General features: G+C 40.3%; 1 protein-coding gene across 2 annotated transcripts in view; it reads left to right on the forward strand.

Annotated features, from left to right (window-relative positions):
- LOC126198738 (uncharacterized) overlaps positions 1-18432 on the forward strand; it is a 110629-nt gene that overhangs the window by 10740 nt on the left and 81457 nt on the right. For both annotated transcript variants that reach the window (XM_049935276.1, XM_049935275.1), the window contains exon 2: positions 1907-2088. In XM_049935276.1, coding sequence (XP_049791233.1) covers positions 1954-2088 — 135 coding nt within the window. In that variant the 5' untranslated portion in view covers positions 1907-1953. The remainder of the gene's footprint in view (positions 1-1906; positions 2089-18432) is intronic.

Raw genomic sequence — 18432 nt, forward strand, 5'->3', positions numbered from 1 at the left:
TCAGTCCCTGTATGGCGTCCTGTGGAATAAGGAGATATGACAGTATTGAGAGTGGGTGGGACTATAAGCTCAAGAGCCTTCTTGTTGCTATAAGAATCAACTAGACTATGCAACTGTAGAAGATGCTAACATTTTGAATATTTTATTTTATTTATTTATTTTTTATTTCCAAAACTGTGTACAACATTTTGTCCACTCATCATCTACACTGTTTGCATCTGGTTCACACGAGATATACAGCTTGGAAGAAGGCAGTGGCATGCCTTCAGTTCTAGGGCCTTTCAAAGACCACAATGGGTACAATTTTGCATTGACGCTTTGTACAGTGATTGAGCAAGTGACATGGAGCTATACCTAAATGTGCTTTGATTTCTGCACTGGTGAAGTATAGTTCTTGTTGCAAAAGGAACAGAGCAGTGTATAGTGCTGTTGACTGTGCTTTTGTAACATCAATAACAGCAGTATATGGCCGCTCAAAGAGTGAATCTTGTGAAAAGCACAGCAAGATGCCATCTGTGAATAACACGAAAATATAAAGAAAAAGCCTTGCACTAGGACCAAATTAAAAAAATGTAACTCACTTGTCAGTGCACATTGTCCTCCTTTCTGGATAAAGAATACATATGAATGTTGTAAAAATGACACCTGATTTGTGCTGCACTTCAAATAGTTCCAAATTCCTGGCTGATTTTCAAGAAACATATGTAGCTTGTCCTGGCTTTATGTATCTGCCACCTCACATAGGTTCATAGTGGGATGTTAAAATTGCCACCTAAATGGTTATGTAATATACTTGACCATCATTATACCAAATCCAGTGGATTACATTTCACTTTACAATTTGCACTATTGCAACTACCCAATCAACAGGACACTTGGTGTGATATTCTTTACTGTGATATATGTCTCTGAAATATAATTTCAGAAACCACCCAGATGTTTGATCTAAATTGGAAACTTTTTCTTATCACTCCCTGTTAGTATCTTCTTGGTTGCCTAACTTCGTTTATTGTAGAGTGGTAAGGCTTATTGTGTTTCGTATTATTTGCCACATTTCACTTGTTAATATGTAGTGTAACAGAACATCTATAATTATAAGTGGTGTTAGTTTTTTTGCATCTTGTGAGCTATCTGTAATTCTCCAAAATTGTTCCAGGTGGAAACTGGTTTGTTTTTTAAGAGTTGGGCCATCCATCATCATACCCGTTTTGTTTGTGTTGTTCAAAATTTCAAAGTACTTTCTTGCCGATCTGCATTGCTGTTGTTAATATATTAAGTTGTTATTCAATTCATGTATCAACATGTTGTATGGCAGTGTGACATTCTTACTGTGGTCCTGCACAAAAAATAAAAATAAATAAATAAAAAATAGATTGGACATCATTTTTAAGTACTTTTTTTCATACTGTAGTGGAATTTTATGATATATGACCAAAAATTTCCATCTCTGAAATTTTTATGGAGGATTAAATTTAGGCAGCTTGAAAATAAATGTGTGGAATGCTGCCAGTAATTTTTTATTGTAGCAATATACATGTAGATAGAATCATACAATGGAAAGTCCAGGATGGAATAATAATAATAAATATGAAAAGAATAAAGTGCTACTCACCACAGAAAGGAGGCATTGAGTTGCAGATAGGCACAATGAAAAGACTGCTAAATATTTCAGTTTTCGGCCCAAAGATCTTTGGAAATAGAAAATGCGCACACTGCCCCCCCCCCCCCCTCCCACTCCCCTGCCCACCCCCAGCCTATCTTTTGAGTCAATGCCTTCTCAAAGTGGTGAGTAATAGTTTATCCTTTACATAATATTTTTATGAATAGCACCAGCTACATAAGTATTAAAACTTCATTTGGACTTACATGTTTCTGTTAAAATTATCATGGTTCAACTTCATTTCAGGTGACATATTTTCGGATTGTTTTCATTAATATTCAAATGTGTTCAAAATGACTGAAACGGGCTTGAAGCAAGTGAAGGTTGATAACTGGGGAGTATTTTTCCTGCAAAGGTTGCACCACTTTTTCAGCAAAAATGAATTCTGTGACCTTATACTATTATTCAAGAATGCAGAAAGGATAAAGGTATGTATACTGCTTAGTGACTTGCATTTAAATGGTCTTCTCTCCGTGTTAAAATACTACACTGACAGTGTTTGTGAAATGAGACCATTATTATTATTAATTAAAGATTTTACATAGATTCATCATTGGGCTTAGCACTCCATTGTACTAATTTGTGAAACTAATGATAATAAATAAACGCTATATGCTATTATTGCTCCAAAATGAGCTTATTCAAGATTTTTCATTTCTTATATGGACACTACTAAAGTGTCCAGTACAGTTTAATGTATTGTATATGGTCAGTAGTCACTTCTAATGTGCTTGGTGATTGCCCTGCTTCTGTCACAACATTGCTTTATTATATGTAACATACATAACAAAGTGCCACTGCCCACATTGGAGTAGGAATTGCTTTATCACTCATTTTAGCTCAGAAGCAACCACAGTATAGAAAAATGGAACTTTGCAAGTACAGTGTGAGGATGGTTTGATAAGTCTTGTAGAATTCCACGACAGAATAGAACATTTTTGTTGTGCCTTCGTGGTTAGTAAGCTTGATTATTCCATGGATTGTATAAAGAATTCAGTAGTGCACAGTGCAAAGTTCATTGTTGAAAGCTGTCTGATTTGGTCTGTGTGTTGACTGCAATTGAAAGTGGAGAAATTATAGTTTTGTGCTGTTTTTAAACATTTTCATTTGAAGAATTGGACTGCTGCACAAATCAAAACAAGATTGGGTGAAGCTCATGCAAACCATGTTCCATCTCTGAAGACCGTTTACTTTTGGGTTAATGAATTTAAATATGGTCAGACGAGCATTTAAGGTGAAGTGCACTCTGGCCATCCAATTGAAGTCCCCACAAAGGAAACCATGCACAAGATCCATGATATAAGGTAATGCAAGACCACCAAATAAAAATTCATGAGATTGCTGAGACTGCATTGCATCTTAGCTGAGTGTGCGCGTAATATCTTGTGTGGAGAATTGGCTACAATGAAGCTGTGTGCGAGGTGGATGCAGTTATTGCTCACAGTGTACCTAAAGTGCATCCGGCACAACAGTTCAACATAATGCCTGGCGATGTTTAATCACAGTCTCAAAACTTTTTGTGCTGATTTGTGACTATTGATAAAACCTGGCTCCATCATGACACACCACTCAGAATGGCCATCAAAACAATGGACAAAGGCTGGTGAAAGTGCACTGAAGAAGGCAAAGACCATTTTGCCGGCTGGTAGGGTGATGGACACTGTTCTTTGGGATTCCCAAGGAAAAATTCTCATAGATTACTTGGAAAAAAGGCAGAAACATAATTGTACGCTATTACACTTAATTGCTGGTTTGTTTGAAATTTGCATTTGCTGAAAAAAGGCCAAGGCTGGCATGCAAAAATTGCTCGTTCACCAGAATAGTGCACCACCCCTCACATCTGCAATAACAATAGCGAAATTGCATGAATTGGGCTTTGAATTGGTTCCTCAGCCACCATGTTCATCAGACTTAGTTCCAAATGATTTCTTCCTATTCCCTGACTTGAAACTTTTCCTTCTGAGAAGAAATTTTCATCAAATGAGGAAGTGATAGTAGCAATGAATGATTATTTTGCAGAGTTTGACAGAACCTTTTTCACTGGCTTAGCATTTGTTTGCTGAGTACGGGCTTGGCGACCCTAGGGTTCCTGAGCTGGGGACTGGTAAGCACCGCCAGTCCTCTGTCACTGTAAGCTCTGGTCATACTTCAACGACCACCGTGTGGCGCAGCAGCGGAATGTTGTGTGTTTCGGAGAACAGGAGTCTTGGCTTCACCACCTGGACTGCGAGAAAGGTGCCCACCTCAAAAAAAAAAAAAACAACTCAACCTCAAGGTGTGCTACGTGCTGAGGAAGTGAATGGCTGTTGAGGTGAAACAATCTTTAGCGAGCAACCTCTGGGGCACCTTCCACACCCCAGTTGGATTAGGCTTGCTCAGGTATGCAGGGCTCTGCCTGGGTCAACGGTTGTTTCCCTAGCGTCTCATGGGATCCGTATGGAACTGTCTCATGAAACTACTATTCCTGACGGGATGGGTGTACCGTCAGGCAACACCTACACCCACTCCTCAAAGAGAGCTCTGTTGGTCAGTCCTCCCGAAAAGAATTCTCAGAGTAATAGTAACAGGGCATTAGTGTGCCATAACACTCTCATTGTAATCAAGTGAAATGGTGGAAGCTTTGAGAACATATCCCCTTTCTATATTAACAAGGCATTGGAAGGTATTGCTGGGTCTCTGAAAAGTGTCAAACAACTATGTAATGGAACACTTTTGGTTGAAAATGCAAATTCCACCCCAATATCTAAGCTTCTGGGATGTAAGGCCTTAAGTGACTACCCATTCGAGGCTGAATTGCATAACACCCTTAACTATAGTAAGGGCGTGGTTACCTGCTCCGATATAATGGAGATGGACCCCACAGAGTTGCGTGAATAGTGGAAGCATGTGGGCGTCATGGAGGTGCAGAATTATATGAGGAGAGTCAATGGCCAATTGGAAAAATTGGCAACGTTTATTCTAACATTTAGTACTCCTGATTTACGGGAACGTATCCTTGCCGGCAATATCCGCCTTAAGGTTCGCCCTTTTGTTTCTAACCCCATGCGACGCTATAAATGTGAAAGATTTGGCCGTACCACTATGGGATGTAACGAGAAGGCTACGTGTGGCAATTGTGGAGGCTCCGCTCACGAGTCAGGAACTTCTTGTACACTTCCTCAGAAATGTGTTAACTGCCCTGGGGATCACCCAGTGTGGAGCAGAAAGTGTGGGGTTTACAATGAGGAAAAGAAAATTCAAGAGTTGAAAGTACAGAGATGGATACCCTATGATGAAGCTAAAAGGCTTACAAAGTCATGCAACCACTGGTTTTTGTTACTTCTTTTACATCAGCCATTGAGGCACCAATCGCTAAGCGTGATGCCTCCACACAAACTCAGACCAAGGATTCAAGTACAAGCACATGCACTTGCCGCTGTACCTGTGGGGGAAAATCTCCACTTGTAACTGATGTCGCTTGGAAGCCATCAGCAGTAGACTTACCACCTAAGCCACATACCCCTCCCCAACTTCAGAAGCCACCTAAGCCATCCCAGCAACCCAGGCAGCCTCCTCCTCCTGTCAGTAAAGAAAAACATCCTTCTAAAAGTAGTCATAAGTCCAAAAAAGCGGTACGTAAACCTTCGGATCAACGAGCACTCTCCCTTTCTGATGGTGAATATGCTCTTGAAGATATGGACTTCCAATTGAAGGAACTAGAGAACACGGAACCGGCTAACGTTCCCCCTGACCTCCCCAGTAAATCACTACCTCTGAGGGAGAAGGGAAAGAACTACCATCGCTAACCAACGGCTTCCATAGGGATTTCTGTGTTGCAGTGAAATTTGAATGGATATCGCTCACATTTGGAAGAATTGCAGCTACTGGTCCAGGATAAACCTTTCTGCATCTGATTACAAGAAACGCATCTTAAAGTCAGACTCACCTATATTACGGGGCTACCACATATACAGGCAAGATGATCTACTGTAGGCAGGGCTAAAGGTGGAGTGGCTATTTTCCTTGATGACAGATACCACTCCTCTCCTGTCTCTCTTACCACGACCATCCAAGCAGTTGCTGTGAAAGTTCTCTCACCGTTTGCTATCACAGTGTGTTCTTTGTACCTGCCACCCCATGATGCTTTGGATGCGGACGCACTGGCAGACCTCTTCCAGGCACTCCCGCGCCCATTCCTTCGTGTGGGGGACTTCAGTGCCCAAAATGTGCTGTGGGACTCGGCTACTACTTGCTCCAGGGGTCAACTGATCGAGTGACTCGTCCATTCTGAGGATATCTGCCTTCTGAATGTGGGTCAGATGACTCAGTTTTCCACAGCTACAGGGTCTTTTTGAGCTATTGATCTTTGCTTTCGTTCCTCAGCTATTGCAGATTCAGTTCAGTGGGAAGTGGCTCCAGATTAACATTCTAGTGACCACTTCCCAGTGTGGATTCATCTGCCGCCTAGGACAGTGACCAGCAGGGGACCACGCAGGTGGATGATACAAAGGGCATATTGGTTACAGTACAGTCGGCAGGCTATTTTTGAATGAAAGGATTGGGCACAAGAGGCGATGGCCCACATCACTCATGAGATCCAAAGGGCTGCCGCAGAGTCCATCCCCAGGTCTAGTAACGACCTCGGACGACGGCCTATACCTTGGTGGAATGACGACTGTCGATTGGCAATCAGGGCCAGACGGACAGCTCTTCGGAACTTCAAATGGTGTCCAACTACAGTCAATCTTCATGTCTTCAGGTCTGCGAGAGCACATGTAAGGCGAGTGATCAAAGAACGGAAGAGAGCTTTGTGGAGGGTATTCACAACTTCCATTAATCGGTCCACTTCCGCTGCACACTTTTGGGAATCAATAAGACGTATTTCAGGCAAGGGTAGTCCACATCCCCTTACGGCCTTGTCAAACAATGGGGTCTTGGTGGACATGCCAGAAGAGATCGCTCACGTTTTAGCTGAACACTTCTTTACTGTTACTAAGTCATCCAGACAAGCTTGCTGTTCAGGTATTCTGTCAGACTGCAGAGATGAGGACACTCAGTTTTTTCTCACATAATGAAGAAGTCTACAACCTTCCATTCTCCGTGTGGGAACTGGAATCAGCTTTATCTGCAGCCAGAGACACTGCTCCAGGACCTGATGAGACCCATTATACCATGCTTTGTCATCTGTGCCCTGAAGCGAAAGGTCAGCTCCTCTCTTGTTTCAATCAGATTTGGTTTGATGGGCAGTACCCCACGACTTGGAAGGAGGCAATCTTAATTCCATTCTGGAAACAAGGTAACGACTGTAGTGCCCCTAATAGTTATCGGAGTGTTGCCCTTACTAGTTGTATGGGTAAGACTCTTGAACGCATGGTTAACCGCCTCCTCCTCCAGCTGCTCGAGTCCCGAGGTTACCTGAGCTGCTCCCAGTGTGGTTTCAGGCATTACCGTTCCACTCTTGACAACTTAATTCTACTGGAGATGGCGATACAGGAGTCCTTCTTACGCCGAAACCATTTAGTTTGTGTGTTTTTTTGACCTCGAAAAAGCATATTACACTACTTGGCGGTACAACCTCCTTCGCCAACTTCATGAATGGGAACTACGTGGATGCTTGCCGCTTCTGATCCAATCCTTTTTCGAGAACCGATGTTTTCGTTATTGCATTGCCGATGCCATGTCTGATTGCTATTTTCAGAAGAATGGTGTGCTCCAGGGCAGTGTCCTCAGTGTGACATTGTTCGCCATTGCTATCAATGGCTTTTCGTCGACAGTCAGGAGCCCTGTTAAATGCTCTTTGTTTGTGGATGACTTTGCAATCTTCTACTCTTCCTCTGATCTTATGATGACAACAAGGCAGCTACAACTGACCATTAGGAGGCTGGAAACGTGGACCCAGACAACTGATCTTCGGTTCTCACCTGAGAAGACTGTGTGTGTCAATTTTAATTGTGCTTGTCGGAGTTTTAACCAACTAGAGCGTACAATGGGTGACCATATTTTACTTTTTCAAGACGCAGTATACTTTTTGGGTTTATTATTTGACTCAAAATTAACATGGCTCCCACATCTGAAAGACCTACGAACAAAGGGCTTCCGGTTGTTGAACATTTTGAAATGCCTTGGTGGAAAAACATGGAGAGCTGACAGGTCGTGCCTCCTACAGTTTTATAGGGCATTTGTTCGATCATGCTTAGACTATGGCAGCGTGGTCTATGGATCGGCCCGTCCTTCCTACCTCCGGATGTTAGATGCTGTCCACCATGCGGGCATTCGGATATCGACTGGAGCATTTCGGACCAGCCCAGTTCAGAGTCTGTGTGCAGAGGCTGGTGAACCACCACTCTGGATTCGGCGACATATCCTTTTGGCTCGACAGACGCTGAAAATCTCAGCATCACCCCAGTCATTGGCATTTAGTTCAGTGATCCGACCCACCTTCGAATGACTGTTCAGGAATCGGCCCCAAGCGACCCAACCATTTGGTGTACATGCTGCGTACTGCCTCAAGGATCTGGATCTCTCGGGCATGAAAATACACACCCAGGAATGGAATGCACTGCCGCCTTGGGGTCTTCAGAGGCCCAAAGTGATTTTAAGCTTGATGCAGTACCCGAAAAATTGTACTCCAGATATGGTTTTTACAACTTTGTTTTCGTCTATTTTAAGTATGTACCATAGTTTTATTGTTATTTTTATAGATGGCTCCCAGCAGGGTAATGCTCTTGGTTGTTCTGTGGTTTTCCCTGATAGAGTTTTTAAAGTGCATCTTCCAGAACAATTTACAAATTATGATGTGGAGTTATATTGCATTCTAATGGCACTGGAGAGGGTTCACAGACATCACCGTACGAGTTATCTTGTCTGTTCCGACTCTCTTAGTGCACTGCAAGTGCTTCACCAAATGTATCTGGTAGACCCACTGATTCAGCTCATCCATGACTGCTTACAGTGGCTCCAATGCCGTGGCAAGATGGTGATCTTTTGCTGGGTACCTGGCCACGTTGGGATACAGGGTTATGACATGGATGATAAAGCTGCCAAGGAAGCATGTTGGGATGGTGCTGTCCATCAATGTCCCATCCTGTTGCACGCCATTATCTTGTTTTCTGACAGATGTATCATGCGTCAGTGGGAGACTGAATGGTTGCAGGTGTCGGACAACAAACTGCGGTCGCTCAAACCGACCACAAAAGCTTGGCGGACTTCGTGTCAGCCTCGCCGCTGGAAGGAGGTTTTGCTTACCAGACTGCGCGTCGGGCATAGCCCTTTCACACATGGCTTCCTCCTCCAGGGGGAGGATCCACCTTTCTGTGAAGTTTGTGGCGTGCCGCTTTCAGTTCAACATATTGTGGCTACGTGTGTCCTGTATACTGGTATTAGGGCAGCCCTTGGTCTCGCTGGAGATCTGCCCACCGTACTCACAGATACCGATACCAGTGTTAACAGAGTGGTGAAACTTTGTGAACTATCAGGCCTCATCCCTGAACTGGTGGGGAAGGGCGGCAGACTTTAGTACGTTATAAACTGCTCTGCATGTGGGGACAGCCTTCGTCCCCACCCATGAGATTTCATGTTGACTTTTTGTCAGGGCGCTGATGACCGTGATGTCGAGTGCCCCCTCAACCCAACTCATCGTCATCAAAGGAGACTGTGGTGGTTCCCCCCCCCCTCCCCCCCTGGACATATCAAACCACCCTCATTCATTGTTGTTTGCCCCCCAATAGTGCCCAGAAGTTCTCAAATTTGTACTAGTAAGAAATATGTAATGGGTCCACACAAGGGAGACAAAGTCTTTGCTTTAGAACTGGAGGAGGAAAATGGGACATAGAGTATACTGCAAGAAGAATTTGACAGAGCACTGAAAGGTCATGATATACTGCAAGAAGAACGTAACAAAGCACTGAAAAACGTTGGTCGAAACAAGGCCCCAGGTATACATGGCATCCAGTCAGAACTACTGACAGCCTTGGAAGAGCCAGCTGTGACAAAACTCTTTCATGTGGTGTGCAAAATGTATGAGACAGGCGAAATACCTTCAGACTTCACAAAGAATGTAATAATTCCAATTACAAAGAAAGTAGTTACTGAAAGGTGTGAAAATGATCGAATTACCAGTTTAATAAGTTTTGGCTGCAAAATACTGTCACAAATTCTTTATATAAGAATGGAAAAACTGATAGAAACCAACCTTGAGGAAAATCAGTTTGGATTTTGAAGAAATATGGGGACACTTGAAACAATACTAACCATACGACGTACCATAGAGGATAGGTCAAGGTAAAGAAAGACTATGTTTATTGCATTTGTGGACTTGGAAACAACTTTTGACAGTGTTGGCTGGAATACTCTCTTTGAAATTCTGAAAGTAGTGGGGGTTAAATACAGTGACAGAAAGGCTGTTTTCAACTTGGACACAAACCAGACTGTAGTTATGAGTGGCATGAAAGGGAAAACAATGGGTGTGAAGGGAGTGAGACAAGGGTTTAGCCTACAACCCCACCCCCCGCCCGATGTTATTCAATCTGTGTGTTGAGCAAGCAGTAAAGGAAACCAAAGACAAATTTGGAGTGGGAATTAAAGTTCAGAGAGAAGAAATAAAAACTTTGAGGTTTGTTGATGATATTGTAATTCTATCAGAAACAGCAAGGGACTTGGAAGAGCAGTTCGGAATTGACACTGTCTTGAGAGGAGGATAAAATGCATTTAGTTCAGCACACTTTGGGCTACAAATTAACATAATTATCACTTAGCTGAATGTATTCTTTAATAAATTTTTAATAGTTCAAAGTTATCAGCCACAAATTAAAAAAAAAAAAACTATTTTTGAACAGTAGTTTTCCAAAGAAAGATTAATTTCTCAGCTTTAATATTTTTTCTGGTGTTACACTGTATAGTATAGTTACTTTTTATAGAGTATCAATGGTGAGCAGCTTACACTTAAAAAACACACTATTTTAAGAAATTGTTTTTTTTTTTATTTTTTTTTTATTTTTTTTTTTTTTATTTTTCCAATTTGTGACCTGCAATATCTTTGTTGGGGGACCAGATAAAAATCTGAAAATTTCACAGTTAATAGACCTTTATGATACCAAACTTCAGTATAAATTTCAACTTTGAGATTCTGTTGGAAGTTATGGAAAGAAGATTACAAACACAAGTCAAAAATACATTTTTAACATCTGCGATATCTGGTAGGCTAATCAAATAAAGTATACCAATTGCATAATGTAACACACCACATTACACTAGCTGATGATTATTTGTTGAAACAATTCCATGGTAATTGTTTCAGCAGGCTAACAATTGCATCTGCAAGCTTATTCAAGTCTGATTGTTGTCTTCCCCCTTATACCAACAATTGTCTTCTCACACTTATTTAGCTAAAAGTTCTTGAAGTGTGCAGTTGAACAATGGCGTCTCAGTGTTCTGTTGGTGTTATTATTAATGAAGCTTGTCATAAAAGTGTGTATGGAGTGTACCATAAAGACATTACTTTAATCGAAGATTACACAGTGAAGAAGAAAAAGTGTTGTTTTACTTATGAGTCAGCCCAGAAGTCAAATCATCATGCAAGTACCATGGAGTGAAATACTTTAAAAAAATTTCATCACCTTTTTGGTCAGTCTTGCATGGACCCCTTTTGAGAAACATAAGAACCCTATAACAAAAGGTTTGCAAGAAATAACATTTGATCATTATTCTAAAAATAAGAGGCCTTTTTTTTCAATCTCATAACTGGAAAATCATTGTGTCCAAATGTTATTCTAAGATATTTGTAATTCACAAAAGAAAGGATAGTGAAACCTCAGATACAGAACTTAATGACTTATCAGCAACCATTAAAAAAGTAGATACAGCTTGTGAAATCCTGGGTATATTGCCTGCTAGTAAAATTAGAAAACTAAGTCAAGATAAAAGACCAAGTGCCTTGAATACAAAAATTGAGAAAGTGGCAGCTACAGTCAAAAAGAATTTTGGAAGTTTCATTTCAAAATACAATTTGTACTAAAACAGATGGAAGTTCTAAAACTTCACCAACTGAATATGATGGTTTGATAGAAAAACTAAATGCAGTACTTCAAACAAAGAGGTAAAATTAAGATTATCAGTTTACTACCGAACTCTTGGAGTTGAGCAAAGGTTAGTGATGAATTTAAAGTGTCAGAATGTCTTGTTAAGTTAACAAGGCAATTAGTAAAACAACGGAATTTTACCAGCATTACTAAAAGAAAAGTGCCTCTAATTTGGTAGATGAAAACACAATCAATAAAGTTATTAAGTATTATGATGATGACAGTAACAGTTGTTTGATGTCTGGCAAAAAAGACTGTTTCTGTGAAAGAAAATGGTTCTAAGATTCAAAGACAAAAAAGGCTAATATTGTGTAATTTAAATGAACTGTTCACTAAATTTAAAAAAGAAAATCCTGACATGAAAATTGGAAGATCAAAGTTTTGCGAGTTGAGACCAAGATGGTGTATTGTTGCAGGGGCATCTGGCACCCATAATGTTTGTATTTGTTTGTATCATCAGAACGTAAAGTTGATGATAGATGGGGCCAATCTTAGAGTTGACTATAAAGACCTTTTGGAAGTTATGGTATGCAATATTGACTGTTACAATTGTATGATCAAGGGAAAATGTGAAGATTCTCCAAGAAAACAAGCCTTACTTGACATGTTTGAAGAATCCGAAGACGATTTGATGCCTGACAATATAAAATACAAACAACGGGTGACACAAGACAGAACTGAAATGGTGACAGTCATAAAATCACAAGAAGAGTTTTTTGAAGTGTTGGTGGATAACCTTGAAAATCTGAAAATGCATCATTTTATTGCAAAATCTCAAAGTAAATTTTTGAAAGACAAAAAGCAAACCTTGGCAGCTGATGAATGCTTAGTTCTTGCTGACTTTTCGGAAAATTATTCCTTTGTTCTTCAAGATGAAGTACAAGGGCTGCACTGGGTAAACAAATGAGCCACAGCTTTTGTGTCGTAAGTGACTACCTTGAACACAACACTACAGCAGTGCACATTTTTAAACTAAAAGTAACAAACTACATTAAACAACACCACCCTTCCATAAAGAAACTGATTTACATTTCGGATGGGGCAGCAAGTTAATATAAAAACAAACAAAAATTATTAATATCTCCTTTCATAAAGAAGATTTTGGGTTTGTTGTAGAATGGCACTTTTTTGCTTTATGCCATGGGAAGAATTCTTGTGATGGTGTCGGGAGTAGAACAAAGTGAGCTGTCACAAAAGCAAGTCTGCAGCGGACTGATGACAATCATATCATAACAGTTCTAGAAATGTTTGAATTCTGTAAAAAACATATCAAAGGAATTACTTATGTTTTTGTACAATGTGAGGAAATACAAGAAGTCTATGGCAGTGTCTTGAAGGAAAGGTACAACACTTGTCAGAAGATTAAACGCACTCGATCTTTTCATTGATTTGTACCCCATTCACACAACTTACTGGAGTGTAAGATCACATCAACTTCACTGGATAGTGATCTTCATCAGTGTGGGAAACTTGTACAACTGGTTCTTCAAAATAAAGACGTAGTAGCTTGTGTTTACAATGAACAGTGGTGGACTGGCAAAGTTGATAATATTGACTGTCAAAACCAAGATGTACATATTGCATTTTATCACCCTCCAGGACCAAGGACATCTTTAAAAAAATTAAGTAGGATCAAGTTTGGATGCCACTTAAAAATGTACTAAGGAAGCTGTCTACCGTGGAACTTTACAACTGTGACTGGGTGAACTTATGATCTAACATCCAAACTGAGTGAACAAATTTCTCAAATGTTCAATGAGCAATGTACTAAAAACAAATAGGAAGAGAACAATATAATGTAATTAGTAGGCTTATTTTCAATAAAAAAATTAAGTTAACATAGATATGATGAAATTATACAGTGTGGTCCATTGATCGTGACCGGGCCAAATATCTCACAAAGAGCATCAAACAAAGAACGAAACTTGTCTAGCTTGAAGGGGGAAACCAGATGGCGCTATGGTTGGCCCGCTAGATGGCACTGCCATAGGTCAAACGGATATCAACTGTGTTTTTTTAAATAGGAACCCCCATTTTTTATTACATATTCGTGTAGTACGTAAAGAAATATGAATATTTTAGTTGGACCTCTTTTTTCGCTTTGTGATAGATGGCGCTGTAATAGTCACAAACATATGGCTCACAATTTTAGACGAACAGTTGGTAACAGGTAGGTTTTCTAAATTAAAATACGGAACGTAGGTACGTTTGAACATTTTATTTCAGTTGTTCCAATGTGATACATGTACCTTTGCAAACTTATCATTTCGAAGACACATGCTGTTACAGCATGATTACCTGTAAATACCACATTAATGCAATAAATGCTCAAAATGATGTCCGTCAACCTCAATGCATTTGGCAATACATGTAACTACAATCCTCTCAACAGTGAGTAGTTCGCCTTCCATAATTTTCGCACATGCATTGACAATGCGCTGACGCATGTTGTAAGGCGTTGTCGGTGGATCATGATAGCAAATATCTTTCAACTTTCTCCACAGAAATAAATCCAGGGACGTCAGATCCGGTGAATGTGCGGGCCATGGTATGGTGCTTCGACGACCAATCCACCTGTCATGAAATATGCTATTCAATACCGCTTCAACCGCACGCGAGCTATGTACCGGACATCCATCATGTTGGAAGTACATCGCCATTCTGTCAAGCAGTGAAACATCTTGTAGTAACATGGGTAGAACATTAAGTAGGAAATCGGTATACATTGCACCATTTAGATTGCCATCAATAAAATAGGGGTCAATTATCCTTCCTCCCATAATGCCACACCATACATTAACCCGCCAAGGTTGCTGATGTTCCACTTGTCGCAGCCATCGTGGATTTTCCGTTGCCCAATAGTGCATATTATGCCGGTTTACGTTACTGCTGTTGGTGAATGACGCTTCATCGCTAAATAGCACGCGTGCAAAAAATCTGTCATCGTCCCGTAATTTCTGTTGTGCCCAGTGGCAGAACGGTACATGATGTTCAAAGTCGTTGCCTTGCAATTCCTGGTGCATAGAAATGTGGTACGGGTGCAATCAATGTTGATGTAGCATTATCAACACAGACTTTTTTGAGATTCCCGATTCCCGCGCAATTTGTTTGCTACTGATGTGCGTATTAGCCATGACAGCAGCTAAAACACCTACTTGGGCATCATCATTTGTTGCAGGTCGTGGTTGACATTTTACATGTGGCTGAACACTTCATGTTTCCTTAAGGGGAGCCGGAGGTGCCTATGCTGCCCATGTTAAAATCACTAAGTTTGAGGAACATTTATGAATAAACTACCAAATAGAAAAATTTGAATTTTTTTTTATTTTTTTTTACATATAGAGTGGTTTAGTATTGCAGTTATGACAGAGGGATTTTGGAGTATCATTTCTAGTTTACTTCCAATTTTTTTTTAATTAATGACCCAAATTTTTTTACAAATAATTGCTTTATAATTAAACTGAAATGAAACTACTCAACATATTGCCAAATGGCTGTGTTACAATGTAAGTTTGACCACTAGGAGTGCTGTATAAAAATTTCATCTCTCTAGCTTGAGTGGATTTTGAGAAAATGTTCCTTATATTCGAAAAATTCTAATTTACGGGAAATGGCTGTCAAAGTTTCTCAATACATTCCTGCACTATAGGATGGATTATCAGGGTCTTCTTCTTCATCCTCCAAAAGCTTCCTCTTCTGTCTTCTTTTCTGGCCTGTTGTTCCATCATACTTCATATGCCTTTCTCTTCTTTCTGCTCCTCTTATCCTTTCTCTGTCAATATTTCTTAGTGCTCGTACAGTGTTCACCCCAGCTGTAAATCCTAATGCCTTCAGAACTTCACACTTCACACTGTTCCCTTGGTTGTAGGTTGCTATTGCTTCATAAATGCCAAAGTGCAGTGTTTTTGTGCTTACAAACACCCTTTTAGGAATCACTTTCCAAATCAAATTGTTTACCCACTCATTAGGATTCTGCGTCTTTCCGTGTAGACATTTGTGTAACAATTCTGGCTGTGCTAAGTCATGAAAAATTGGTTTTATAGCATTTATCACAGCTGCTGGCAAACCATGTTTGTGATCGTAGTCCTTTTTTGCATTATATTTGCACCAGGAATCTTTTGGGCACAGGCTGTGTTGGGGTATTCATTGGAAGAGGCAGTGTGAAGGAACAATGCCCACACTGCTTTCCGCATGTCACTAACATTACTAGTATTTTGCCTTATAGCATACCCATAGTATCTCTGTAGATGTTCAATCACCTCATCAGTAAGCCTGCCTCTCCCTCCTATTGTCTTTCCATCACTGAGCGTACTTGAACCTAAAGTTTGTTTGAGCCTTCGAAGCCGTGCACCCATACGCTTTTGCACATGCCCAATGCGTTCCAACTTTTCAACTACAAATTCATTTCCATATGGTTCCATATGGTTCCTCTATAGTCTTGAAACCTTTGGAGTCACCATCCCCAAGGTAGTATTTGTACCTAACGTTGTATCTGGGAACTGAACGTTCAAAAATTTGTTTCACTCCATCCACTTCCATTGCTCCACTTGATCCACTAAAATTTGCCTCACAGGTTCCACTGTGCTCTCCTTTGATTTTATTTTTGCACCTACAATGTTTTGATAATATTGCAACATCTATCACTTTTGCACTATCACCACAAGTAGCAGTTACAACCCCATTCAGGGATTTATGACCCCTCTTTTGCCAGGAACCATCTAATGCCACTACCAAATCCCTAGAACCACCGTTCATTTCTACAGATTCCTCCACTGCTTCCTTCATGGTTTTCAAAGCCACATCTTCAACAGAGGATCCTACCAGTTCACAGTAGTACCCAAATTTGCTTGGAGGCGATGGCAAGTTCATAATACCACAAAACAGTTTACCAGCAGCAGACCCTTTTCCAATGGATCAAAGACCGTACACAAGTCGAACATTCACATCAAACACTCTAGATCGTCCATTTTCACCAAAGAGACTGGCATGTGAATTGTAGAAAGTCACTTGATACTTGCAACATGCACAGATTATCTTCATCTCACAAGCTAAACCAAAGTGCTTTGTTATCTCTAGTCCCACTCCTACACTTGAACACATTTTGCACAGAACACTTTCTTTCAGCACAGAAGATAATAATCCAATATTCAGTACTTCGTTAATCTCATCACTGTCACTAACATATTCACGAAATCTGTCACTTCCACCAGTCAGCTTCTTGCTAGAAGATGTCAACAGGGCTATGGCCGGCCATGTGTTGCTTAGCAGAAAAACGCACTGTTTCAGTAATTGTAGTATCGCAACTTGGTATTAGTGTTAATTTTCTTTTCCCTACGTTCTTCCTCTTCTTATATACACTGTTACTAAAACGTGGCATCGTAACCAGAACAACGCTTTACACAAGAAGTATAATACTACCAACAACAAGCGCAACACTGAACTAATTCGAAACGGTAAACAGCAAAGAGACGATGTTCCGCGCTCTTAGCACTTCATTTGTCACAGAAAACAATGTAGCCAACCCTTGCACACTCGCTGTATGCGTAACATAAGGCGCTGTATGCGTAACAGGCTGAGAAAATCCCAAGCAGTTCGCCAGGAAGTCACGAGAGGGTGTTAGATGCATTCAGCGGCCGCCCATTTCCTCTGCAGGCATGGGGGAAAATGGTAATAACTCCACTTCTAGGGCGAGTAGAACAATAATTCAAAGTTTACATTAAAGAGGAATGTTCCAATTAATTTTCGGTAGCAAAAAAAAAAATCGTAATATTTTGGATTTGACCACCTCCGGCTCCCCTTAAATAACATAACTATCCGGCGGACGGTCCAGACACTGAGATGATGTCGTCCAGGATACAGAGCAGCGTACATAGCACACGCCCGTTGGGCATTTCGATCACAAAAGCCATACAGCAACATGATATCGACCTTTTCCGCAATTGGTAAACAGTCCATTTTAACACGGGTAATGTATCGCAAAGCAAATACCGTCTGCACTGTCGGAATGTTGCGTGTTACCACGTACATGTACGTTTGTGACTATTACAGTGCAAACTTATCACAAAGCGGAAAAAGTGGTCCAACTAAAACATTCATATTTCTTTACGTACTACACGAATATGTAATAAAAAATGGGGGTTCCTATTTTAAGAAACTCAGTTGATATCCGTTTGACCTAGGGCAGCGCTATCTAGCGGGCCAACCATAGCATCATCTGGTTTCTCCCTTCAAGCTAGACAAGTTTCGTTCTTTGTTTGACTCTTATTTCGTGAGATAATTGGCCCGGTCACGATCAATGGACCACCCTGTATACTGTAACTGATATATTTTATTCCATAAGCGTAGATATAGCAGATGTTAATAAATGTATTTTTGACTCATTTTTGTGATTTTGTTTCCATAACTTCCAATTGAATCTCAAAGTTGAAATTTATATTGAAGTTTATATCATAAAGGACTATTGACTGTGAAATTTTCAGATTTTTATGTGGTCCCCCAACAAAGATATTGCAGGCCACAAAATGGAAAAATTTTAAAAAATCCATTTTTTAAAATAGTGTATTTTTTAAGTGTAAGCTGCTCAACATTGATACTCTATATAAATAAAGTAACTATACTATACAGTGTTATAGCAGAAAAAATATTAAAGCTGAGAAATTAATCTTTCTTTGGAAAACTACTGTTCAAAAACTGAGTTTTTTTTTATTTGTCGCTGAT

The sequence above is a fragment of the Schistocerca nitens genome, chromosome 8, assembly GCF_023898315.1.
Source record: "Schistocerca nitens isolate TAMUIC-IGC-003100 chromosome 8, iqSchNite1.1, whole genome shotgun sequence".
NCBI lineage: Eukaryota > Metazoa > Arthropoda > Insecta > Orthoptera > Acrididae > Schistocerca > Schistocerca nitens.